Source organism: Xiphophorus hellerii, chromosome 6, assembly GCF_003331165.1.
Source record: "Xiphophorus hellerii strain 12219 chromosome 6, Xiphophorus_hellerii-4.1, whole genome shotgun sequence".
NCBI lineage: Eukaryota > Metazoa > Chordata > Actinopteri > Cyprinodontiformes > Poeciliidae > Xiphophorus > Xiphophorus hellerii.
In genome coordinates, this window is record NC_045677.1 from 27,625,217 (window position 1) to 27,644,120 (window position 18,904).

Genomic DNA, 18,904 nt, shown 5'->3' on the forward strand with positions numbered 1-18,904 from the left:
TGAAATACATGAATAAGAAGTCCTTGCAACAAGACTTTGAGGAGTTAAAGGTGGCCCACCTCCTCAACCAGGAAGCATTTGTAGCTGAAATACTGGCTGAGAGAAAGAAAAATAAGGCCCTTCAAGAAGAACTAGACGAACTCCAGACTTCCTACGAGGAGCTGCGCTCCAAGTATGAAGCAGACGATGCTCTGGTGAGGCAGCAGGCCGAGACACAAACGTTTTATGAAGCCAGGCTTAGCGAGGAACAACGGCTAGTGGAGAATCTGAGAGCTGAGAAGGACGATATGTTTCAAGAAATGTCAAAAAAGATCACATTCCTGCAAGACAGCGAGAAACTTTTGCTGGAAGAATTGGATCAAATCAAACTTTTACACAATGAACTCAACTGCAAATATGATAGCGATGTTTCAGGACTAAAGCAAGACTTGGAAACATATCAGCAGGGGGTGAGACATGAGAAGGATGCCAAATTAGAAAGAACGAGTGAGAATCTGCAGATCATCAACAACCAGAATGTTAAAGGTTTATACCAGGAGCTACAATGTCTGTATTTCACTACACTGAAACAACAAAAAGAAAGATACCAGCAGGAGATAAAGCAGGAGAGAAACGCTCATCTGGAGAAATCAGAGGAGGACATGGCGATTCTCGATAACATGAGAGCTGAGTATGCCGTCCTCCAGGAAAACACAACAACACAGATTAAATTCCTGAACGAGAAATACAGGAGTGCCCAGACTGAGTTGGAGAATGTTAAAGGTTTGTACCAGGAGCTACAATGTCTGTATGTCACTACACTGAAACAACAAAAAGAAAGATACCAGCAGGAGATAAACGCTCATCTGGAGAAATCAGAGGAGGACATGGCGATTCTCGATAACATGAGAGCTGAGTATGCCGTCCTCCAGGAAAACACAACAACACAGATTAAATTCCTGCACGAGAAATACAGGAGTGCCCAGACTGAGTTGGAGAATGTTAAAGGTTTGTACCAGGAGCTACAATGTCTGTATGTCACTACACTGAAACAACAAAAAGAAAGATACCAGCAGGAGATAAAGCAGGAGAGAAACGCTCATCTGGAGAAATCAGAGGAGGACATGGCGATTCTCGATAACATGAGAGCTGAGTATGCCGTCCTCCAGGAAAACACAACAACACAGATTAAATTCCTGCACGAGAAATACAGGAGTGCCCAGACTGAGTTGGAGAATGTTAAAGGTTTGTACCAGGAGCTACAATGTCTGTATGTCACTACACTGAAACAACAAAAAGAAAGATACCAGCAGGAGATAAAGTGTGTCAAAAATGATTTGGAAAGAGCAAGAGAGGATCTACAGCTGTTCGACCCTCTGAGAGCTGAGAAAGACAATTTCCAACCAAAACCCATCACAGTTTTCCAAGGGAAGGAGGAAGACTCACAGGGCCAAGTCGACCTGGTCAAAGTCTTAAGTCCAGAGGTTTCTTCAGAGGAGGAACTCTCAGGAGAAAGTTTATCAGGTTGTTCTACGGATCCGGAATCCACAGAAGAGACTGAGATCACTGGGGAAACCATCCTGGAGGATTTGGACAATCCAGACCCTAAAACCATGCAGGATGGTAAAAAGAAAAAATTTAAATTTTCAATTTGGAAAACAGTAAGAAACACACTGCGATTGAAGAAGCCCAAAAAAAAACAAGAGTGAAGACAATCAAGATCATGTCTAAAGTTCTTGATTTTGATATTTAAAGAAGGAGAAAGACATTCAGGAGAGGAACCGAGGACTGGAATCAGACACATGGAGGTTGTAGCCTCTGTGGACGGGGCACCATGCGACGCTCCGCCAAGAGGAAATTTAAAAAGGCAAAGTTTTTTCCCCCCATTGACAAAAATTGAAAATAGATCCCTTCCCAACTCAATTGGAAAAAAGTGGGCAGCACGGTGATGCAGCGGTTAGCGCTGCGTCTTCACAGAGACCATCTGTGTGGAGTTTGCATGTTCTCCCCGTGTTTGCGTGGGTTTTCTCCGGGTGCTCCGGTTTCCCCCCCACATCTCCTAAAACATATAGGTCAGGTCAGTTGGTCACTGTTAATTGCCCCTAAAAGAATTTAAGAAACTCCAACCATATGTGCAGTATTATTGTTAAACTTGTAAACTTAATTGAATTAGCCGTACGTTAGCCCTTTTCCCTTCGCTGTTTTAGAGGCAGACGGCACAGTGCCGCAACAACACTGGGCTCAATATTTATAGCAACGTATTGATTCAAGAATTAAAATGTATTCTTTTAATAGTAATGATTTATGTTTATTTTCCTCACTGTACTTGTGCTTTTATGGTTTGTCCTTTAGTTTACCTTTTCTGCTCGATTTTTATATTAAATTGCACTGAATCGTAGCTCATTATACTGTGTTTAAACCTGTATTTTAAAAAAGATTAGCAAAAGAATCATGCAGTGGCTTTTTTAGGGTGACTGTGGTTCTGTGGGTAGAGTGGTCGTCTTGTGACCAGAAGGTTGTACGGTCGATTTCAGCTTCCTCAGCCACATGTTGAGGTGCCCATGGGCAGGGCACTTAGCAGCAAGTTGCCTACCGACCTGCATGTCGGTGTAAATGTGTGTGTGGGTGAATGTGACTGTAGTGTGAAGCGCTTTGAGTGGTCAACATGACTAGCAAGGCACTACATAAGTTCAGTCCATTTACCATTTTTTCTTTAATAAATCCTGTTTTTCTTTTTATACCAAACATAAAAAAGCTGATTTAACACATTTGGACTTCTTCAGGTTCCAGGATGTTAAAATAAGATTAGAGTTAAATCTGTACATAATATTAGATAATTGTAATCGTAGTTTAGTACTCTGGACCATAAAGAAGCCCAAACTTGTTATATCTGGTTTGTTTGTTATAAGAAAAAAACAGGTTTTATCAAAAATAAAAGGAACTGTGTGATCTTTCTGTTAGTCTTAATTTAGAATAACAGATTCAAGATAATATAAAAAACTTAACAAAAATGTGCAATTTAACATGAAAAAGTGTAGAAAAGGGAAAAAAGAACAATCCATGAAAGTACTAGAACTAGAGAACTTAATCAGAAATCATATCCATTCCAGGAAAAAAACAATTCTTAGATGAATACTTTGTAATAAATACGAAGCTTTTGTGTTGTTGAGCTTATGTGCTGTCTGCTTGTATAAAAGAGAAGAAAAAGGGGCTAAGAAATGCCTGATCCAGTAATTTTGTAACCAGTTTTACAATAAGACTGCAACTTATGTTTTGTTTAGGATGTTACTTATAGGTTTTGTTTGTCAACCTGGGTTTAATTCCCAGTTTTGGGGAATCTGCTCCATGTCATTTCCTTCTCTCTCCTCAAAATTTACTGCTCAACCATTGTTAAATAATGGCCACTAGAACCTAAAAAACTTTATTAGAGCCTAAAAAACTTTAAAAAACCTAAAAAATGCATTTCACCTCACAAGTGGAGGTTCTTGCAAAATGACCAGAAGTCAGAATATGCTTAGCACCACATTGAGTTAATTTCCTCATGTTAAAAAACTACTTTCTTCCTCTCTCTCTCATTTTCTTCCTTACATAATTAATAGGTTGCTTAATATACAAACACATACACACATACATGCACACCCCTACGCGTCCCCTTCATGGGCTGCCACCTTATCGTGGTGCGGGGGTTTGAGTGTCCCAGTGATCCTAGCAGTTATACTGTTGGGGCTTCATGCCTCTGGTTGGGCCACCCAATGCAGACAGGTCCAAGGTGAGGGACCAGACCAAGTGCAGCCCAAAGATCCCTTATGATGAATACGACCATTGGAAACAGAAGTTGCACTCGCCCGTAAGTGGGGTCCCACTCTGGAGCCTGGCTCCAGATATATATCTGCCATAGATATATATATATATATATATATACATACACACACCCCCACCACGATGTATATTAGTGTGAAAAAATATTCAATATTATGTTATTTTAAGTAACAATTATTGAATGCTGAAACACCCATTTATTGATATTTTAACAATTTAATTGGTTTTCATCAATACGTTCTGGCACAACAAGTCCTTTAACAACATTCCGATTTTTGATCTGGCCCCAAATAGAAATGAGTTTGTAGCCTCTGATATTTGGGATAAAAACAAGTGAATCATGGACTATTTTGAATGTAAACAAGAATAAAGAGTAAGATATTTGGTGGTGGAATGATGTCACACCGCCAGCAAAGGAAGATTGTGTAATAAATAGAAATACTCGCTATAATATATATATATATATATATATATATATATATATATATATATATATATATACAGGGGTTGGACAATGAAACTGAAACACCTCTCATGGCTAAATTGGTTTCATGGCTAAATTGGACCAGCCTGGTGGCCAAACTTCATTAATTGCACATTGAACCAATAAGAGCATAGTGTGAAGGTCCAATTAGCAGGGTAAGAGCCCAGTTTTGCTCAAAATATTGCAATGCACACAACATTATGGGTGACATACCAGAGTTCAAAAGAGGACAAATTGTTGGTGCACGTCTTGCTGGCGCATCTGTGACCAAGACAGCAAGTCTTTGTGATGTATCAAGAGCCACGGTATCCAGGGTAATGTCAGCATACCACCAAGAAGGACGAACCACATCCAACAGGATTAACTGTGGACGCAAGAGGAAGCTGTCTGAAAGGGATGTTCGGGTGCTAACCCGGATTGTATCCAAAAAACATAAAACCACGGCTGCCCAAATCACGGCAGAATTAAATGTGCACCTCAACTCTCCTGTTTCCACCAAAACTGTCCGTCGGGAGCTCCACAGGGTCAATATACACGGCCGGGCTGCTATAGCCAAACCTTTGGTCACTCGTGCCAGTGCCAAATGTCGGTTTCAATGGTGCAAGGAGCGCAAATCTTGGGCTGTGGACAATGTGAAACATGTATTGTTCTCTGATGAGTCCACCTTTACTGTTTTCCCCACATCCGGGAGAGTTACGGTGTGGAGAAGCCCCAAAGAAGCGTACCACCCAGACTGTTGCATGCCCAGAGTGAAGCATGGGGGTGGATCAGTGATGGTTTGGGCTGCCATATCATGGCATTCCCTTGGCCCCATACTTGTGCTAGATGGGCGCGTCACTGCCAAGGACTACCGAACCATTCTGGTTCAAACATTGTATCCTGAAGGAGGTGCCGTGTATCAGGATGACAATGCACCAATACACACAGCAAGACTGGTGAAAGATTGGTTTGATGAACATGAAAGTGAAGTTGAACATCTCCCATGGCCTGCACAGTCACCAGATCTAAATATTATTGAGCCACTTTGGGGTGTTTTGGAGGAGCGAGTCAGGAAACATTTTCCTCCACCAGCATCACATCGTGACCTGGCCACTATCCTGCAAGAAGAATGGCTTAAAATCCCTCTGACCACTGTGCAGGACTTGTATATGTCATTCCCAAGACGAATTGACGCTGTATTGGCCGCAAAAGGAGGCCCTACACCATACTAATAAGTTATTGTGGTCTAAAACCAGGTGTTTCAGTTTCATTGTCCAACCCCTGTATATACATATATATACACACACACACATATATACTGTATATATACATACAGTATATATATAACATTTACAACGACCTCAGCTGATGAAGGTGCTCTACAATGTCACAGGTAGATAATGATTCAATACAAAATAAAATTCAGTTTGGTAAAAACTTTGGACATAAAGCATTCTGTGACGAGTCTGAGACAAACAAACACATCCTCTTGACTTAATTTATGGATTTTGACCTTTGCTTTTCCTAATCCATTTCCACCTCCATCTACCACCGATTGTAGCATCCACAGGGAAATCCAACCACTCCACCCGTATCCAACACCACTGCAGTACTCAAAAATATTTTGGGTCTGATTTATCACAGCCTGAAATGGAGGCCAACAACCACAGAACATTCACAGTCAAGCAAAGTCTCGACCCGATTTAAGGTTCAGGGGGAGGCTTCATACCATTTCAGACGTTCTGAACCTCTAAGGCCGACGGTTTTTTTCTAAGACACACGGTGAAAAAAACAAAAGATTTCAGAGCAACATCACCAACAATCCAGACAACCCAACAAAAACAAAACAAGCTGCTCTCAGTCTGATTCAAGAAACAAAAACCTGGAGACATTTAGCATTTTGTGTTGCAAATGTTAACTTATCGCAATATATTTCATTTCACATCAGAGACAAATAGCTACAGGTTTATCAAGTTGTTGTGGAATCAAAACATTTCCAACTCGCCCTCTGGTTACTGAACTGAACTGAAGGGACTTTTTTATTTTATTGCAGTTGCTTCGTTTATTAAAATGAAGCAAAGAAGAAACTTCCTCGGGAACAATGGTTTTACATCTGACAGTGATCTGTCAGACATCTGAATGTGATCAGTTCTCTTCATTGTTTTTGCAGGAGGTTTTGTTCAAAGTTACATGATGAAACTGGATGAAATGCAGCTGCAGCATGTTTAGGCTGGGCTCCGCTGCCCTCTGTTGGATCACTCCGCCAACTGCAGCTTATTAAAGCAACAACAGATCTTTCCACATACATTATATATTTGAAACGTGCAAACGTAACAAAAAATTGGTTTCAGGACTACTTTCTGTTGTCACAATAACAAAAAATCCAACCAAAATACACAACCATAAAATATGAGGCATTAAGAAAAATAACTAAAAATAAAAAAACAAGAAAATCAAACAGAGGTACGGGTTTAAATTTACTGACATTTTAAAAAATGAAGAATTTTGTATATTAAATTTACAGGAATGTAACCAAGTTATAATCCGGGACTGTTAACCATAAAATTGAGGAAAGGAAATTTAAAAATATGTCTATAACTATTTAGCTAGGAATAAATTGTACATTTATACCTAATATTATACAAAAACTCATAAAAGATGTTAAGGCCAATACTATGTCTCCAGTGATGACTTTTTTAATTATTTCATTTTTCTAGGAGACAAAGGAATTTACCTGCATCAGGTTAGCAAAACTTGAACTTCCCATGCAAAACTACTAAAAATCCTATACATTACCAATGGTATAACTTACCAAGTTACAGATTTTTAACATTATATTTTGATTTTTTAAATAATTTTGTCAGCAAAAACATTATGTTGCTGAATAACATTGTGTGTGTACCTCTGTTGGACAGCTTCTCCAGCAGAATGCGGAAACGTTGCACTACAGATGGGGAGACGTCGTAGGTGTAAACGTCCCTCACTGGAACAGAGTGACACCTCCCAAACATCCCATCTGTGAGCACAGAAATAGACTTCATCAGAGAACCCAACACACATCTATTTCTGCCATTTCACCCTGAGATCACAAACTAGTCACTCAGTTACAGCACAGAAAATCACCAGCATTATGCATTTCAAATGTGAATTTCACATGAATCAACTTTGCTTTTCATAATTTGTCAAGTTTCCATTCAGTAGGGAATCAAATTACAACCAAATGTATGGCTTATGAACTTTATAGTTCTCTAGCATCTAACAAATATCTAGGAGAAATAAATGAATGTCAGAGCAAAACTGCTCTGCTCTCTTTGCATTTTGATTCTAATATGAAGGGAAATTACGTTTTTCCCAAACAGTAGCTTATATAATAGTTTCATTAGTAAACTATTAGACAATAAAACAATAATTGACATGATTAAAGTTGCAAAAGGTTGAATTATCAGCCAATCAGAGTCCTGCTCGACTGACAGGAAGCTTTTGCACCAAATTCAAACTACATAGAGAGACAATGGGTGTGGAAACCCAGCCTGCATGTTTTTAATGACTTAATGCGTGAACAAACTTATTCATGTTTCTTATTTAATAGAAACACTGCAATTGTGAAATTGTATTGACAAAGTTTTGTGCACATTTGTAATGGAAATGCAGCCAGTGTGGAATGAGGAATGAAATAAAGGAAGTGAGAATCTCTGAAGGAGAAAAATATCTAATAAAACAATCTCTTACACTTCTAGGAATGCCACAAAAAATAAATGCAAGGTTAAAAAAAATCCCTCAAACACAGGCAGAGTTCACAGAAACGCCTTCAAGGAAATTCAGTTGGTTGCAGAAAAATATCACACTGATGAGAGGAAATGATCCACAACAGACAGGAACTCATTTCTAATCAGTCTAATTGGCCTTATGTGCAGAATAAACACTAATCTGTCTGATATTCTCAAAAAACCCTGCAGAACAAATGATCCACAATTAGATTTTATGTTACAAGTTATAAAAGTAAATATGATTTATTTTTTCTTCCATCAGATGAGACGAAACCTCAACTACGCGGTTTTAGTCGTGATTAAATAACTCTCGCAGACTTCGAGTCGACTCCATTTATCCCGGTTTGCCATAACTCAGAGCTAGGCCCGTCTTCTGGTGATTCATGGTGCCGATTAGAGCAGATAAAAGATTCACAAGGCTATTCTCAGAAACACAGGCCCCGTGAGGATGAAGGAGACGGACAGGGAATCACGAACCGAATGTGGCGGCATCAGGTTAAATATAACCTGCGAAGGATGCAGATCGTCAGTGAAAACTCACTTTTCTCCAGCTTATCCAGGCCTGGTCATTCAGTCTGCACTACATGCTGGTTGGTGAATCTTTGCTTTAAAGTAGATGAAAAGCTAAAAAGATTTAACAGTCTATTTGAGTTTTATATCTAAAGGAAAAGTTGAACTACAGCTTACCAGTGAGTTTGACTTTTTTTTTAAGTTCTAATTATAAATTAAAACGTATTTAGGCTTAGGTTTCAGAAACACTTGGTATATTAAAAAAAACAACAAAAAAACAATAGAAAACCTGTAAATCCTTAACTTATAAATTTATGGTTCAATATTTGAGGATTCACTTGTTCGGGTATTTTTCTGTAGAAGGCAACTTCAAATTATTTGTGAATCTTTTTATAGAGAGGATCTAAAATATTAAGAAAATGCAGCTGGAATACTGAGGCGCAATGCTATTGGCTAGTGATTAGAAAGCAGCCAATCGTGGAGTGCTATTTATTTTCCTTTGCGCTGATTGGCTGTAGATGTTACTTCTGTGGTAATGCTAAAATGGTTTCCACTGTGTATACTAATGTGGTTTTAAGGCTGTCCTTACAGGGTCTCATTATTTTAAATCAAAAACACTGATTTTTGGTACTACAGTACTTTAGAAATATTTGAAAGAAAATTTGAGCTATTTTTGCATCTTTAAAACCTTTCCAAAAATCTACATATAGAGGAATCAAGATGGCATAAAAATAAAATCCATACAGATTGGAAACAAACATTTTTATCCTTTAAAGAACTTAAATATCTCAATATCAACAGACACAGACATAAGTCATAAATATAATCGGTCATTCGTGGTTATGCATGTGAGTAAAGTTTTGTTATTTGCCACATCCAATGGACTATAACTTGACATCAGGTAAGGTTGGGGCAGTAGTGTAGTAAAAGTAAGAAATGGCGCCACCAGCAGATGGGAGTTCGCATCACTTAAACTCAATGACCATTTCTGCAGAAAATTTGCAATAAAATCTAAAAAAAATTAGAGGATCTATTAATTTTGCCTGAATTTTCACGATTGTTGAATTGCAAAGAACTGGAAGTACTGTTAAGGTGCATTTGGAGTTTGAACTAATAAAATAATCCGTTTTTCTAAATCTAAAACAGCTTTAAAGGCTGTGAAAAGCCATGACTGAAGCCAGGACCGTCTTACTGCCCAAACCATTTCTCCTCTGAGATCCCGCCAACAGAAAAATCGCTTCAGTTCTAATGGACTCGAATGGAAATTGATGGAGCGCGCAAACATTTTTTTTTACTTGTGTAAGATGGTAATTTGATGACAACACATCAAAGCAAAGGTCAAAATCAATAACCCATCAGCCCGCTGAACACACAGAGGGTCAGTTTGTCATTCTGTGTCAGCTGCCCTTTAAGTAGCTGCTGCAAACCGAAGAAGCGCTTCCAGAAGTATGGGAATGTCATTTCTTTAATCACTCAGGCTCTTAACTGCTGCTTCTTGTTTTCATATTTTAGTTCAAGGAAAAGAAACAGAAAAACTCAACAGTTCTGAAGCTACAACTGCTTCTTTGAACCTTGGACTATTGCTCTTAACTTTGGCTAAAAATGATAAAGACCCGAATAATTTTCTTTTTATCGATTAGATAAATGCAAGTTTTTAAACATTTCAGTTTTTTGTGGAAAAATTGCATTGAATTCCCACAAAAATTATATATAATAACATTCCATAGAAGGAAACGTGTCCATCCATCTTTTTGGAAATGTTTTGTTTTTCTTTATCATAAAACCAAAACCTTAATTATCCAGTGCAGTGCATTCAACCCTCTCCTCCTGTCCACACTGTGAATATTTTATCTCTGGATTATGTCAAAGGTCATTTTCTGTTTTGTTTTTTTTTTTGTTTTTTTTTTTTTACACTAGGTAGAGTCCTAGGATTTGGTTATTACTTTATGTTCCTTCGGGGTAGAACAAACACGACTGTCACAAATGTTCAGCACCTTATTAAAGTGATGATTTTACAAAAAAAAAAAAAAAGCTGTACAAAACAAATTAAAGTTACATTAAAATTATGGACATAATTAGTTGTAGGTGGGCTGAAGAACTGAAAAGAAAACCCTCCGTCATTTAAAAAAGGCAAACACAAGTTTTCTTTTTTCAAAATGTTATGCATTATTTGCAGCTCTAAATGAGTTATTTAGCTGATCTGAAGATAAAAATATAATTTTGGACTCTGAAAGCTCCTAAAAGCAGCTTTAAGAACTGAAACAGCTGAAACTGGACTGTCCAACTACAAACACAAACACAGGCAGAATAAACCTGAGATGTTTAGAGATGCTTGAAAGCTGAATTTAAAGAAAGCTGCAGATAGAAACCTAGTGATTATAAATAATAACAGCAGCATTCCATTTGCGTGACATACTGAGACTGATTCTGTTTGTGTTTTAGAGACAGCATGCAACAGGTCGCAGGTGGGTGATGAGACAGTCGAGCCGCACGCCTCTCACACTGTTGTCATGGCAACGCCCGCTGCAGGGCTTCTGGTCTCTCACAGCTAATCGAGGCAGCCCAGATTAGGTGAGGAGAATCAGAGAGCCGTTTGTTTCCAAACTGTCTCCTAACGTGGATCACAGCTAACATTTTATCTGGTCACAGCCTCAGTGCACAATTTGATTTAAAATGTGTTTAACACAGAAAATGTCTTATAGGTGGAGTAATGAGCCAGTGTAACTGGGGGTGGATGATACGGACTTAAAGTTTTATAACTACATTTTGTGGTGATATTGTGATAAGAACTATTTATTGCATCTGTTTTAGGTAATTGTATGGCCGTGACTGTATGACCACAGCCCCACAAGCACAAACACTCCTCTGGAAAAACATAAAAATGTATATTTATTCACACTCTCGTTGAACACGCTGGAGAAAATACAAAAAAATAATCTTGAAAATTTAGGGTTGTTTAGTTTAGTTTAGTCATTTAAGCAAAATTTATTGTGACAAAGATAAATCAAAATTTTTATAAGAAATTTCTTACAATAAATGATAAACAATACGATAAATGCCCAACTGTAAGCGGAAGTAGAACTTTTTAAATCAATATTAAGAAATTATTGACCTTAAACAAGTTTCTATTTCTTGCAGAAAAGTTATTTGTGAGTTAAATTTTTTTTTATTTCAAGTGTCCCAAGATATTTTCTCTAAACTAGATTAAAAACACTTGGTAAGATTTTGAGTTTTTGCACTGCATTGTGTGCATTCACTATATTTAGTATTTAATGACAAAACCCATTAAGAACCAGAATGTGATGATGTGATGTTGGTGATTGGGTCGCACCTGGTGTGCGACTCGGTATCGGTGCTGCTGAGCGACCACTTCCATCTTAAACAGAAGCTGCTGCTGATTTAAAAATCAGGAACGACCTTTGAGTGATCAAAGTTTGACTCATCAGTCATGCCTGACAAAATAAAATGTGAAATAAGAAAATGCACAAACAGATGACTTGGTGATTAATGCAAACCTGACATTTATATTCTACAGTGTCACTGACTTTTTATTGATTTAGGGAAACATTTTAATTTTTGCATTCAAACGTCATGTTTGGGCTGTTTAGGGACAAATGATGTGTGAGAAGGGCAATCAAGTCCTGATAACAGGATTATCCTCTAACAAAGAGCCTAATTCAAGTTCATCTGGTTCATGAAGGACAAGCTAACAGCTCTGAGGATTTCTACAGAAACACAGCCTCTAATACGCACCTAACAAGATCATACATGGTTCTGGAGAATCACTAAAGTTCTGGAAAATAGGGAAAAATTACTTTTATTGCAATAAATATGTAAAATCTGGATTAATGATGGCTGTAATTTGTTAAAGGCTAAATATGAACTTTCTATTTATTACAAGTATTGTGGTTCTTTCACAAATTTTCTGGTGTTTTTTTTTTTCATGAAGTTCAAAGCCAGCGGAGTTTAATTCTTCAATAAGCAGAAAGTTTTACTATTTCCTCCATTTTTTGCTTCCTTGGGGGTGTAAATAAAAATCAAATGATGATTAAAAGATTAAATGCAGTTGTTATGTGCATTTACAAAAAAAAAAAGTTTTTATTAGTGGTGGGACTTGATTACAATTTTTAATTGCGTGAATTGCAATGTTTGCAATCAATTAATTGCTACACATTAAAGTCCTGGCCCTAATTTCTATGTACCTGGTGTCCTGAAGGGTTTGTATGAAATTGTAAATAGTTGATTAACCCCCCCTGACTATCTTAATGAAAATAGGTGACTTCAGATGGCACTGTATTTTATTTCAGGGTATCTAAGTAAAAGAGGGAAGAATACAAATGCAAACGATACTTTTCATAATTTGACTATTTGTATCCACTTCAAAAATAAACAACTACTTCCTGTCAGGTGATCTCATAAGATAATGATAAATGACGTTAGAGTTTGTCGCTCCAATGCAACAAAAGATAGAAAACATTGAATGTATGAACTTTTTTGTAAAGCGGGGCAAGATCTCCATCAAAAAAAGATTTAAATACATGAACTGTTTCTAAATAAAGCAACTGAAAATGTAGAAGTCGCTCAAAAAACGTCATCAGTTACATGGACAACATGTTCATGATGACCTCTGCCTGCAAGATCCAAAAAGGGGAAGCTGACATTTTGAGATTAATGTAATAGTTCAATAAATAAATATAGATCATAATGGAGTAGCCAGTGCTTGTGATGTCTAGTTGACCCCTGTGACCTTTGGCTTTTTTCCATCTCAAGACTCAATGTGAGCAGATACAAAAGGAGAAAAGGTCAGGAACCTCTGACTGATCCGCAGCTCGACATTTTCACCAGAAAGCCTGGACGTTAAAGATGGCAGATGGGCTGGAAAGGGTTGGAATTACACAATAAGAACCAATAAATACAGTAGATTATTGTAGAAAGCCAATTAAGGCACTACTTTACTATTATATGATTATCATAAAAAATGTTTGTGTGTCTAATCTGGACTTGGCCATTAAAACCACCACCAAACGTTCCAGAACCAAGCAAGTCTCTTCACATGGAGATTAAATCTGGATTACTAATCCAGTCAGTCTGTGTAATTGGATCAGATGAAGGCGGTGAATGTTTTTTCTGTAATGAGGCAGATATTTCTGCAGTGTGGGAAGCAGCGTTTGCTCAAATGTGGCCGCCATGATAAGTACAGCTGCTGGTTTTTAAAGTTTATTCCTCCTTTTTTTAAATCGAAGGCCGCTACAAATATTTTACAACACAAACCGTCATTTTATTTTATTTTTTTCTAATGCCGATTTTTAATTTTTGTGGATAAACTCATCTGCCAGCATTACTGCTGCATAACTTTGAAGATTTCAATCAAAATGCATTTTACAGTTATTACATGCATTTATAAATATGTTCTTCCACGCTCGTACTACCATGAGTTGAAGGCCGTTTTATCAGATAAATTAGATGTAAACATTTCCATCTGTAATCTCTAAATGAAGCCCACCAGTCAAAATAAACCAGATGTATGTAAAGTAAATATATAAAAGGAAAAAATGGTTGTTTCTACCAGAAAAATTCAGTTTGAAGACCAAATCTTCAGCCGAAAATTTATCTTATAGACACATAACTGATACTTATGAACTATTAGCTGAGGCCCATTTTTCCCAAATACTTATATAACATATTACGTGTCATTTCCAATCATTCTTTAACTGTAGACAATGCTATTAAATTTACAATGTGACAATATGAGCACCAAACCTGTAAAAACAATCTATGGGATGAAAAGCAGATCCTTCAGGACCTCAGAGGAAACCTCCAGCTGCATCAGATAAAAAAACATCCAAGTCCAAAACAGTGAACAGAAACATTTACATGATTTTACCTTGATGGTTGAATTAGGAATTTAGAGGACCCTGCATCGACCTCCCTAATATTTTATTTTAGTAAAGTTTATACGTTTATACTTTACAGCTACATGCTGTGAGTGGTTGAAAACAGAAGTCATAAATATTTGCCAGTAAAGCTGAATTAAAGCTTAGTGAAGCTCGCCACTGAATTATTACAATTCTCCCCATTTTATGACAATCAGCAAATTAAAAACTGAAATTCTGCTGCAAATTTCAAAAACAAAACACTTGAGCCTAATTACTAATGATGTGCAGAGACAGAGAGTTTCTAATAAAGAAAAGCTGAAAAACACTAAATTAAAAGCTACAAAGCAGCTGAAATCCCTTAAGATTTCAGTAATCAAAACATATTTTCAGGTTAAGCTTTCTATGCATTTCCATGTGAAAAACATGACAACATACAGTATTTGCACTCTAAAGCTGATTAAAGGACGTTTTATGGCCAAAATCCTTGAACAAACAATGTTTGCAAGACTCAAATTAAATGTGTTCTTCAGCTTTTGAGGCCAAGAGGTTTTACAAGTGATTTTATTCTCTTTAAAACCCTACAGCGACCTAAAAGTGCTGCAAAAGGATAAACTATAAAGCAGAGGTGATTCTGTGCCTGGATGCTGTTGATGTTTAAAACGTAATCTAGTGGATTAATGTTCTGAAACTCTCACAGACACTTTTTATCCCACTGTGATGAGACGGGATGGGAACTGAGAGGAAACAGAAACAAAAGAGAATTTGATAATAAAAGATTCAAATCTAGGTGAACAAGTACATAGAGTGAAGAGTGTCAAATTACAATAAATACATAACTTATGAAAGAGTTATTTAAATATGTCATCAATTTATTAAAACTAGAATTCAATACAAGTAATTTACTAAATATAGAATTAATTTATGTGAGACCCTGATATCTGATTGGCTGTTTCAAACAGCAAAGTGTGTAAATATAATTGTGCAAATTGCAGTTACAAAAATACATTTGCTTAATGGAAACACAGTAATTCTCACTTTTTCAATAAAACACTTTTGCAGTCGGTTGAACAGAAATATTTATTTTAAATCGTAAAACTGCAATGGAAATTTTTTGGCTCATTGCACGACTCAATAGATCAACAACTGGATTTTAGATTTGCGGAAAAGACGAAGATGAGGGTTCTGCACTTTTTTTTTTTACCGATTTATTGGTGTGAACTCATGATTTTAATTGCAATTTTGAAATAGTTCTTTTTTTAACATTAGCAAAATATCAAAGTTTTTTGCACATTTGTAATGGAAACCCAGCTACTGTTGGCTTTTCATCTAAAACAAGCTATACCAAATTTGCTGCTTTCAATTTATGTTTCAACAGTCAGAGTAAATTTGGTCTTTCTGTCTGTGCATCTTCTGCAAAAAAGTTTCTTTCCAAGGGTTTCCTCAGTGTGTGATGAAATATTTAGGGCTAAAGACGTGTGGGTGACATAAAAAGGTCACAACACAGACAGAGAGCTAGCCTTTAGCTCTGCTAAAAATAGCATTCCCCACTGGAGACAATGATTTCATCACCACACGAAACAACCTGCATCCTTCTCTCTCCGCTACTACTTCACTGGAATAAGATTATGGGTGCATCTGAAAAGAACACAATCAATACGGGAAATGAGAGAGCTAATGAATTTACAGCAAAGATACAGCTGGATCCAGGCTTCTCCACCAATAACAGACAACAGACTGCGATGTTCGGTTATCTCTGTTGGCTCAGATTCTGATAAGAGTTCTGCTCTGCTGTGTTTACGAGTTCAACAGCTGAATCCTGATAATCAGCACTGATTTAACAAAAAGGTAAGCTTGTTCTTTTTTTTTTTTTAAAAAAAAAGGTTCCCATAAATAAAAAAAATGTCTACGAATTTATTTTATGTTTTCAGTTTCATTTGTACATTTTCAGTAATTCTCATGACTCCAGAGGACAGAACAGGAAAATTTAGAGTTATGTACACCTTATAATGAAAAATATCTGCACAACCATAAGAAAAAAAAACAAAAAATTGATTTCTGGCTGACTCATCTTGAATCAAACCCTTTACATGAACTGGCCTTAGGTGATTTATGTCACTTCCATATGTGGAACTAAACCAGATATGTATCCAACAGTTTTCAAAGCTGCTGCAGTCTGAATGTCATGTTGCATTTTATCTGACTTTTATGTCACTGACATTGGACATGGATCATCACTGCACCAGCAGAAGCCACACGCAGTAAATCTGGACGTAAACAAAGGATGCCGACACTTTGGATGTGGCCAAACACAATTATAACCAGAAAACTGTAGGATCTGAATATGGCTATATTACCATGCTAAATATTAAAGTTAATGACAAGACAGCAAGAAAAAGACAAACAATATGGCTTTTGAAAAAGCTTCTTTTTAAAAATGAACCACACATCATAAAATTTAGTTAAAAAACACAAAACCACAAGTGTCAGAAGAGAACTGGAGCAGTGATGATTTGGGTTTTTCAATGGATTCCAGAGTCAAATATGAGGCCAACTGAATGGCTTACAAAGAAAATAATAGGGGTTCTACAATGGCCTAGTCAAAGTACTGAATAATCAAAGCTCCATGGTGGGACCGTAAGGAAGCTGCAAAGGTCAAAGGATTGAAACATTGGAAAGAGAAATGGACCAAAATTACAATAGAGAGTGAGAGGTAAAGAAAAAATGAAAAATGTTTTATACTAAAAAGAAAGGATTAATTCTTTTTAGTATATTTTGCTGTACAATCACTTTGCCTCAGAAAAATGGTGCAAAAACAGCATTTCCAGAGGGTTCAGAGTTCAATAAACAAACATGGAGAAGCAGCATTCAGCTTCTATTCACCGCAAATCTGGAACAAACTTTCAGAAAACTGAAAAACATCCAAAACACTGACTTTAAATCAGGGCTAAAACCCACCAGTTTACAGCCTATCATTAGCATTAATGGGTCTTTATTTCTTGCTTCATGATTGTTTCTGAAATGTTCTATGCAAACAAATTTGACTTAAATACTGACATTCAAGTATTTTCCACAATGACATAAAGTGGAAAAGATCAACAAGCTTCTTGGAAACGTTTTGAAAACATTTGAAGATGAGATTTCTTACCGTTGACACAGATCTCGTATGAAGAACACAACTCGTTCTCAAACAGGCAACCTGTCAGAGAAACAGAAGAATAAGATGCAAACGGGTCAGTTTACTAAATTTATACCAACCTGCCTTATTTTTATAATGCTGCATCACATATCATTTGTGGCAGAATATTAGGAGCTCAAATAGGAGATTTGTATGCAGTGATGCATACTTATAAAAAACAATAACTTAATGTTTTTTATTAGACCTGTATGTCTGAAATGAGACACAGCAAGTCAGCTACACCTGCTCTTTAGTTCTTCCATAAAAGAATCCATTTCCAAAACTTTCTAACCCAATTTCAGATTGTTTTTTTTTTTATTATTTCCAGGCAGCAATATGAGAGTTAATGACTTACTAAGACATCATCTCTGTTTTCAGCTGCAGCTTCTTATTGCTACATTCGTCAGCTGTGGGCAGTAAATGCTTGCAGTTATCCTAAATTAACTCTGGGGTGAGGAAGAACAGAATGATGCATCAGGCCAGCTCCTTCAGAGCTCTCTGGGGAGAGAAGAAGAGTCGGCCATATTTTATTCTGCTCCGCTTACAGGAGACCTGGCAGAGAGCAGGACACAATCGCTGTTGTTTAATCTGCTTCCATAAAACAAACTGAAATCTTTCTGGATCCGGACTTATTTCTGAAAAATCTCCATCATGCAATACACACTGGTTTCATTCTTATGACGATTTATAGTCTTTCAATCTGATTGTTTTGGATGCTATTGGACAGAATTGGACTTTAGTATATTTTGTGAATAAACTGAGCTGAAACAAAGATGGAGATTTAATTCAGTTATGAAAAAAAAAAAAAAATACAATATACTAAAAGAAAATTAAGGGGTCATGTTATGTAAAATTAACTTTTTGGAACGCTACATCATCACAAAGCTGTTCTTCTCCGTGACTTCCCTACTCAGCTCCTTCAGACTAGCCAGCAGCAATTAGCAAACATCTGGTAGAACTGCTGAGCTCATTATAGGAGCTACTTCTCAGTGAAATGCTGTTAAAAACATTGCTAAAGGGTTAATAGAGGAGCCATGTTGTGATGACTTCCTGAAGGTGGAGTTTCAGAAAGACCAGGAGCTTCTTAAAGACACAGAGGCCCAATTTCAAGTGGTTAAATTACAAATAAAAGTTTATTTTCAGTCATATTTGATATATTCAGCATTTTTATAACAACTGAAGGTAACATAGTTACTTGATTATGCTATAAAATGGCACTATGTGCCTAGAAAGCACATAATACTGACCCTTTAAAACTTTCACAATAAAAATCTGAAAAAATGAATATGTATTAGTAAAGTCCACCTGGTGTGTG

The 18,904-nt window shown here is 36.8% G+C and overlaps 1 protein-coding gene across 2 annotated transcripts in view; it reads right to left on the reverse strand.

Annotated features, from left to right (window-relative positions):
* LOC116721772 (receptor-type tyrosine-protein phosphatase N2-like) overlaps window positions 1-18,904 on the reverse strand; it is a 189,418-nt gene that overhangs the window by 159,047 nt on the left and 11,467 nt on the right. For both annotated transcript variants that reach the window (XM_032565721.1, XM_032565720.1), the window contains exons 2-3: window positions 17,560-17,610; window positions 7,164-7,277 (exon numbers count right to left, since the gene is read on the reverse strand). In XM_032565721.1, the coding sequence (XP_032421612.1) occupies window positions 7,164-7,277; window positions 17,560-17,610 (165 nt within the window). The remainder of the gene's footprint in view (window positions 1-7,163; window positions 7,278-17,559; window positions 17,611-18,904) is intronic.